Raw genomic sequence first — 9,475 nt, 5'->3', positions numbered from 1 at the left:
ATCAAAATGTACTTAAGGTACTAAAGGTACTGCAGAATGTCCCATTCTTTGAAAATAGCCAATCTACAAGTTCACAATGCGCATTGTGAGCTTGTAGATCTGCTATTTTCAAATGGCCGTAGGCTGACGTGGTTTATGTATGTTTTCTAATCAAAATCTAAAATCTACAATGTAGTAACTAAAGTTTTAAAATAATTGTAGTGGACTAAAAGTTTCCAATATTGGACTCTGAGATGTAGTGGAGTAGAAGTAAAAGTATTGGAAAGTGTAAATACTCAAGTAACGTACAATTTAAATGGCTCAAAATTGTACTTAAGTAAATTAATTAGATACTTTACAGCACCGTTTATTGTTAAGCTACTTGAACATGATATGCTGTATTAAAAGGAAATATCGGGTTGAATCACCGGTGTTGGATTTCGCCTGCATGTGCACGTCAAGCAGATAAGCAATAGAACGCCTGTGTTATATCTCCAATCACACACTACGCATTTGCTGTCTATGATAGCTCAACCATGCACACTTGAGAGAAAACAGTCAAATATGCAGAAAATACAGTGTAAAGGTCACAATATTAGGATAAAGTTGAAGAGAGCTACAGCACCAGTGTTGTTTTTGGCAGCAAATTTTGATATTCATAGTCTCTTGAATAGCTTTCATTTAGTTTTAGTCACATTTTAGTCACCTGGAATGTTTTAGTGTTAGTCTAGTTTTAATCGACTAAATATCACAAGATTTTAGTCGACTAAATCTACAGTTAATTTAGTTGACTAAAATGTGTTTTGGCGGGCCTTGATGCCGTCGTAATGACTTTTTTTTTTAGACTTGCTGAAAATAGACGATCTATTGGCTATTTTCAGCATGTTGTAAAATGACTTATAGTGGATCTCTTTTCCACTATAGTCCCTTCCTAACATTTTATTCTATTTTTTATTTGTTGACAAAATTGTCAGTATATTTATTCTCAGTTTTAGTCATCATAGCTTAGTTAGTTTTTATTTAGTTTCCATTTAGTTTCCGTCAGTGGAAAAAGGTAGTCGGCGAACATTTTTCGTCTTAGTTTTAGTCGACAAAATCAACACTGGCTACAGCACAGCTTTGTGAAATAGAGAACGCTCACATACAGTAGGCATGGATTGTTGCATGCAAATCTACTGGTAACAAATGAGATGTTCTGTCCTGATGCTAATAGTTAAACAAAACAGCATGCAAAAGCTCATGCAAAATTCTATAATGAAGGAAGACTACGTACAGTACATATTGTTCTTAATCCTTCCTTACATACTGTATTACGTAATAATGTAATAGTGAATGTAGGTCGAGTTGAAATATTGAAAAAAGGAAAAACATTGGATGTTTGACAATACACAGACCATTATGATTATTTTTCTGGTGAAAAGGCTCTACTACTTTGAAGAAATCCATCCTCCATCTATCAAATGTATCTGTTGTGTCTGAGCTCTGTGATCCAGGAACTGGATGTAGGGAGTTGTTGTGTGGTGGAGAAGCTGTATACTTTCCCCTTTGCACCAAATATCTGTGCCAAAAATAGCTGCTCTGGAAGATCACAATGCGTTGCAACGCAGGTTCGTGTTGTTAATATAGAAAAAGTAAAGTGGCTGGATTTGTGTAACATTACATTTCACAGAAGTTACCTAACAAAATGTATTGGTCACACTTTATTCTAAAGGCACACATTAACAATGTATTAGTTGCTTGTCGGCATGAGTAGTAGGCCTACCTAGTAATGTTTTAGTTCTGTCATTATTCTATTCTACTAATTACCGGTAGCTCCTCACATTATAAGCTATTGAATTAAACACATTACATATAATTTGGTCAGTATGCAGCTATAGGAAGGTTCTCCTGTGCTGCCTTAAACGCAATTAATGGTCTTTATTCCTGTGTTTAAAAACACAGAAGTAGATGGTCGTTTGGGGGTTACTATTCCGTCAGCTAATACTTAATCTCTCAAAACAGATTAAAGGAAAAAAGTGTTTCTGAACTAACTCTTTGCCTTTGTTTTTCAAGGTATTTTTAAAGATTTCTTTTGGGAGGGCTTTTTCTGCCTTTATTGGATAGCGTACACTAGTATGGTGACAGGAAATGAGGAGAGAGATGTGGGGGTTGACACGCGCCAAAGGTCGTCGGGATCGGGAGTCGAACCCGCGACACGCCGTCAGGCTGGCTTATAGCAGCCTAGGTGCCTGGACCGCTACACTAGCAGCCCGGGCCTTTCAAGGTATTTTTAATCACTTTGGAAAAGATCAATCACATTTAATGTAAAGCTTGCAACTTTGGAGTAGATATAGAAAGCTAGTGGTGTTAAAAATAAACGATTCAGCAATGCATCGTGATTCGGCCGTGCACGATTCTGCATCGATGCAGCAACGTGACATAATTGATAATCCAAGTCTAAATATAATTATAATATGCCATTATAATATAACTATAATACTTTATATATATAATACCAGTAAGAAGCCCTGAGGGCGAGAAGTGACCAAGGCATGTCACAAGGCGCTGTGATCTTCATATATGGAGGCGGCCATATATTGAGCGTGTCACGAGAGAGTTTGGAACATATTCTGAGTAATGATTATTATTTTGGGGGAGGGTATGGGTATCTAGTACTATCTACTGTATAATGCTGTGTTTTGTTGGAATCTTTTCATATATATTGACACAATCTACTTTGTTTAAATGTATGCACTCTAAGTGTGGTGTTAAAACCTGGTTCTGCATACTGTACGTTCAATCAATGAGTTATACCTCAATACCTCAATTGACTTTGTTTATTCAAATATATTTCAAAATCCTGGCAATATAATTGATTGATGTCCAGTCATAAAATATGTTTAAAAACCTAGAAGGTAGTGTAGTGGCATTGTGGCAATACAAGTAAGTATGAGATTTGTACCGATCTTTCCTCTCTCTGACATCATCAGCCATGTACTTTCAATAAATCATTAGTCAAATGAACATCACAGGTGCATACAGTACAGTATGTTCACATGTTACAGTAGCTGGTACAGTGCTTTGGGTGTGGAGGCAGTACTGTGTACTATCATTTGTATTCATGACCATCAATCAACTGGAAAGAAAGAGCAGACGGACAGACAGACAGACCCCTCTTCGTCAAGTCACTTTGGGGCTTTAAATTAAGGTGAGTTTCAAAGTGAGCCGTTTGGTATCACCACTGATAATTGCAAATGATCGCTAGAACCCAATTTGTTGAGTCTTGTTTGCTCTCTGACTCTCTAGGTTTTCATTCTCCCTCGATCCTCAGTGTACCCCCCGATAGGAAGAATGGCTGCTGCTACACACGTTAAACTGTTGGCTCTGTGCTACGCGCTTGGACTCGCCGGCTGTCCAAGTTCACCTGCATGGTTCCAGAACATCTCTACCAATCTCTTCAATATGTCCGGGGACATTTCGCTCGGTGGACTCTTCCCAATCAACATGCTCACCAGCAATCCGAGTGAGAGGACGGAGCCTCAAAACATCAGCTGTAACAGGTACGACATTAAGTTATTTTGACCAATTCATGTACAGTATTTTGGCTCTCAATTATAGGGATAAAAAAAAGTGTTTATTCCACGTTTTAGAGAAACATGGGATTCATTGTGGCCAATGGACACATACAACTTGAATTATCTGGTTTTCACTTCCTGTGCTTAAATTGGTGCAGAATATTTGAGCAAGGACTGGCTCTGGCTCTGGTGATGAAATACACAGTGGATGAGATCAATGCCGACCCGACGCTGCTCCCGGGCCTCAAACTGGGCTTTGAAACCTTCGACACGTGCAAACATCCTGCTGTACTTGTAGAATCGACCCTCTTCCTGCTAACGGGAGATACTACAGAGGAACTGACTGTGAAGTGCAACTACACTGATTATCAGACTCGAGTGGCGGCTATCATTGGTCCCAGCAATTCAGATATGGTCTCAGTCGTAGGACAACTACTAGGATTCTTTCTCATGCCGACGGTTGGTTTATTCACTTTTCGAACAGCTACAATAAGAAATGTGCTCAATAAAACAAAATTTCAGACTAATGCCAGTCAAGGATTCTATTCTAAGCAGCAGACATAATGTAGGAATTACACCACAATTCAAATTCCAACAGCTTTTCTATGTCCTCAGATCAGTTACCGTGCCACCAGTGACAAATTCAGTGACCAGTTCCTCTATCCCTCCTTCTTACGCACTGTGCCCACTGACAAGTGGCACGCAGAGGCTATTGTTCACCTCATGGTGGCGTTTGAGTGGAAATGGGTGGCGGTGGTTGCCAGTGATGATGAGTATGGGCGCGACGCCCAGCATGACATCTCCGCCATGGCAGATAGCAGGTCCATCTGCGTGGCCTTCGAGGGTTTGATCCCCATGTACACTGGCACTCGACACATGATCGGTAAAATCCTGGACACCATCACAAGGGCCAAAGTCAAAGTCGTGGTGGTCTTTGCCACTGCAGCCACAGCTGAGCCCTTCTTCATAGAGGTAGGCATTAACTTTCTTAAAAGATCTTGAAGATCAAATAGTAAAATGCACATCTTTAAAGCTAGTGATGTGCATATTTTGTCTTCAAACCACTGCAGATGTGATGATGCCAGTTATTATATTGTATTACTAATCTACCATACAGATTGTAATAAAAAAACATTTTTGTGATAAAAAATAAGGCCAGGATTGTAGCATCCCCCAGAGAGTTGTGAGGATAATAGTAATCTGATTTTGCGGTGATCAGGTTATCAGGAGGAATTTGACCGGTGTGTGGATTGCCAGTGCAGCGTGGGCCCTCGACCCTCATGTGACGACCCTCCCCAACATTCACAAAATAGGTACCATTATTGGATTTACAGAGAAGACCCAGACCCTGGGCCTTCTTGCCAGCTACACCCAGGAGCTGTTCACCCGCATACAAGAAGAAAAACGTCCCCCTCCAGCCCCAGAGTCAGCACCAACCTTCCCCAGGCATCCCTGCCCACAGTGTTGGAGCTTGTCACCCGACAACATTAGCATGGTGACAGAGCCACTGATACAACACCAAGCATTTGGTGTGTATGCTGCCATCTACAGTGTGGCACAGGCGTTGCACATAATGCTGAAATGCACCACCACCAACTGTGTGTGGAGCCCTGAAAGCAAAATCTACCCATGGCAGGTATGTTCTTGAATTACTTCACAGCTGAACCCCCAGAAATTACAGCATATACAATTATATAATCTAGAACAAATCTCTGTCTGGGCAGCTTTTGGAGGTGATAAAGAACGTCTCCGTAGAGCTGAATGGGACAAGTATCACATTTGACAAGGACGGCAACCCAAACATAGGATACAACATTGTACACTGGATGTGGCGGGAGAACAAAAGCGTAGATTTCAAAGAAGTCGGAGCCTATTATCAGACTTTTTCCATCAACAGAACTCTCATAAAATGGCACACAGAAAAGGTAAATGTTGCGATTCAGAGAGCACATTTCCAATGGATAAAGCAATATATTTATGCTATACACAAACCAATAAGACCACAATGGATGTGATTTACTTTACCACTGCAGGTCCCTGTGTCTACGTGTTCAGATGAATGTAATAGCGGTCAAGTACAACGTGTTAAAGGCTTCCAATCTTGCTGTTTTGAATGTATTGACTGTTTAGAGGGAACATACCGAGCAAAACGTGGTAAGAAGTAATGTCATGTAAACTATATTTTCTTCCTTTCTTTGTAAAAAAATAATAATAATGACGTCAAAGCAAGCCATAATGGGTTTAACTGTACCGTTCCCATAGCCTCATGTTGTCTTAATCCTCTGTGCTGACTTACAGAAGACAACAAGTGCACTCCGTGCCCTCAGGGCCAGTGGTCCCACTTCCGTAGTAACAAATGCACTGAGCCTACCTTTGATATCTTATCCTGGGAGCAGCCCGAGTCTGTGGCATTGATGGTGGCTGGGGCCGTGCTGCTGGTGTGTCAGGGGTCAGTGGGGGTCCTGTTCCTGAAGAACAGAGGGACACCACTGGTGAGTGCCTCTGGAGGAGTCCTGAGTGGAGTGACTCTGCTCGGCCTGATGGGAGGTTGTCTCAGCCTGCTGCTCTTCCTGGGACGTCCAGGGGACCTGGTGTGTCGTTTGCAACTGACGCTCACCTCCATCTTTCACACGGCGGCCCTCTCCGTCATCTTGGCTGTCTCTCTACAGGTCAGGAACCATGTCATGATGATAGGGTCAAGCAAATCAAGTGCATTAGAAAATATATATTTGAATGCTGTTAATCTTTTTCCACAGATATTTTATGTGACAGAGTTCCCCCAGAAAGCAGCCTCTCACCTGGATACACTAAGGGGTCGTGGAGGCTGGCTGATTGTGCTGGTGTGCTGTAGTGTGCAGGCAATGATGTGTGGTTGGTACATACAGACTGGACCCTCATTCTCCGAGCACCTGGCCAAAATGAATATAAACTTTTTAAAAGCATTTCTCTCTTGCACAGAAGAGCCTACGTTTGACTTTTACCTATTACACGGATTTAATGTTTTGTTGTCTCTAATATCATTCATGTGCACCTTCATGGCAGTGCAACCGGTCCGACAGTACAACCTAGCCAGGGACATCACCTTCTCCACCCTCATCTACTGTGTGATATGGGTCACTTTCATCCCCATCGCCCCTGTCAGATCTCACCGGTTAAAGCATGTTATCTACATGTCTTTCAGTCTGGTGAGCAACCTGGGGTTAATGGCAGCCTACTTCTTCCCAAAATGCTACATGCTGTTGAAGAAACCTGATCAGAATACTTTGGAGCACTTCCGCACCTTCCTAGAGGGGGCGCCACCAACCCCCCAGGCGGACGAGCCACAGCCGAGACTAGAGGTAGACAAACAACCGGAAAGCACAGAGACACAACACTAGTGACCAACCACCACTATGCTCTTTCATGTATATCATGCTACATGGGATACCAAAAGTAAACCACACAAATTCATTTAGTATACTTACTGTATTACTAAAGATATCCTCAAATTTAACTGGTCATTCAAACATTTTCAACTTGTTCTTTAGAGATTATCTTTGCCGCTTGCAAAAATATCTTTCCATTCGTCCGTCCATTGCATTCTTCTTTTATTTTATTTTTTAAACTGACAATACAATGAATGGAGTAGCATTAGTAATAGAAATATTTGCTTTAGTTGTTTTTGGTTTAGTTAGTGAACATTCTGTTGGGAAGTGGATTTCCGTAAAGAAGACAAAACCAAACTAACTCACTGATGGTTCTAACATAAATCATTCCAACAATAGGGCTTGGCCATAGTGTCAATGTAGAACATTGAGTGCAGAACACAGCAAGGCTGATTGCCTGCCATTTACGTCTTACAGACAATCCGCCCCGTTGATTACAGGTGTTAAACCAAATTTATACTTGTGGACTGTGCAGATCAACAAGCTCACAATACCTTGTGTATGTGACATATTATAGGCTTGTAGATCTGCCATTTACAAGTATGACACCATCGTTTGGTGTAACATTAAGCATTACAGTAAGAGTTGCATTGGCACGCCAAGCTGAGTTTCTCTTCAGCGACACCAAACCACACCCTATGTTTCTTCACTAGTCCAATCCAGAAGAACACAGTTGAGTCCTGCCTCAAAGCAGACCAGAGGTAGAAAACTGTCGTTCCCCGATGTCATCGCTAGGGACACAAGCAGGAACTGGGGATGGCAATGAAGGACCGGAAAGTCTGGCGTGGCATTGTGAAATCTATGATCTCGACTGTGGTCGAAAAATGATTATATACATTAATTAATACAATACATTTGAATTCCTGAAAACCTTCCTCAAAAATAAATGTGAAAGATTATATTGAATCTACCAACTGCATGATTTATAAGAAAGTAAATAAATGAACGCTAACGGTAGACAAACTGTTTCTTAAAGTTTCTAACACAATCTTATGTGTTTCTGATCAACACCACCCTCCTGTAATCTATTTTATTCACCAAAGCCATCAAGGAAGAAAATTAGGCACAAGTTAACAAAGCATAAATATTATATTAGACCTCTATGCATTTGTCCCTTTCAAACGTGTTTGTGCAGTTACTGTACGTGTTGTTTCCTCAACCCCCTTGTCTGACATCACTGTGATAATACTGGGTATTTTCCACATGTGTGGATTACATGTGTATTTGTATGTGCAACAAAAGGGGCCAACAACAGGAAATATGCATAATGCATATATTTACTTAGGCAAAAACCTTAGGAGAAAAGGAAACGCAACTATTTGCTTGCACGAGTGGACAATATGTCATGCATAGCATACATGCAAAATCCTAGACTTCCTAGACATTCATCAGGTTGATGAACCCGATGAAGACCTTTTGGGTCGAAACGTGGTTCGTTTAATAAATACACTACTGGGAGCGGATGGTGTGCGGATCATTTTATCCAGCACCCGTCTAGAATTCACTAGAATGTGTGCATCATCCTTGAACAGACAACTCCTCTTTAAGAGTGTTAGAACTAAAAGGAGTAATAGTATTGTAATGAGTAATTCTATAAGTCATACATAAATGCTATCTAAGTCTACATAAGTTGGGCCTAGGTTGTCGCGGCTATCGGGCAAGTGCTACGGGCCATGATGGGAGTCTGAAGAGGTGGGTTTTCAGACTACGGTGGAAGATTGGGAGTGAGGCTGCAGTTCTGATTGTAATGGGAAGTGCATTCCATAGTTTAGGAGCCAGAGGCGAGAAGAGTTTGGTACTTGTGGAGTGTTTCTCAGCGTTTTTAGTGAAGGTACTTCCAGCTTCCCTGCGTTGTCTGATCTGAGTGCGCGGGAGGGTTTGTAGGGTTCGATCAGACTTGCAAGATATGGGGAGCCATACCTTTGGTTGCTTTGAATGCCAGCGTTTTGTATTCTGTGCGGGCAGCGACTGGGAGCAATAGTCATGTTTTGACAAGACTGTTGTCTGGATTAGGAGCTGGGCTGACTCCTACTCGTCGTATGTTATAGAGGTTCCTGGCTGTTGGGACAGACGTTACCAAGGCGTTTTCTACGGGAATAGTCAGCTCCCACATGGGGCAAGACTTACTGTAGCTGGGAAGAAGAGAAGCTCAGTCTTGTCTGGGTTCAGCTTGAGGTGGTTAGAAGACATCCACTGTGAGATGTCAGCCAGGCATGCAGTGATGCACTCTTCTACCTGAGTAGCGAAGGATAGAAACAGTTGCATGTCATCGGCAGAGCAGTGATAGGATAGATTGTGAGCAGTGATGATAGTGCCCAGAGATTCAGGGCTCCATCTCGCACCAGGAGCCCTATTTCCATAATTTGGGGATTGTCTAAGAGGCCTTCCCCCATAAAAAAATGCTATCTTGTGCCACCACCTAAATCCTTAAAACACCTCCGCTGACCGCTACCCATTACATAATGCATAGGTGTGGTTTGGGCGTTACGCAATTTAAACCAATCAGTGTCCCAGGTG

At 41.8% G+C, this 9,475-nt stretch overlaps 1 protein-coding gene across 1 annotated transcript; it reads left to right on the top strand.

Moving 5' to 3' along the window:
* Nucleotides 1-3,309: 3,309 nt before the first annotated feature.
* Nucleotides 3,310-6,910, top strand: LOC308334171 (taste receptor type 1 member 3-like; the record flags this gene model as incomplete). The annotated part of the gene is made up of 7 exons (XM_080790785.1): nucleotides 3,310-3,518; nucleotides 3,692-3,992; nucleotides 4,149-4,505; nucleotides 4,753-5,169; nucleotides 5,567-5,687; nucleotides 5,832-6,202; nucleotides 6,290-6,910. The coding sequence occupies 7 exons, from the start codon at nucleotides 3,310-3,312 to the stop codon at nucleotides 6,908-6,910; spliced, it is 2,397 nt and encodes a 798-aa protein (XP_080646911.1).
* Between the last annotated feature and the right edge of the window lie 2,565 nt (nucleotides 6,911-9,475).

This window comes from Protomyctophum bolini (genome assembly GCF_963924005.1).
Source record: "Protomyctophum bolini genome assembly, chromosome: 2".
NCBI lineage: Eukaryota > Metazoa > Chordata > Actinopteri > Myctophiformes > Myctophidae > Protomyctophum > Protomyctophum bolini.
This window is presented reverse-complemented; position numbering and strand designations above follow the sequence as displayed.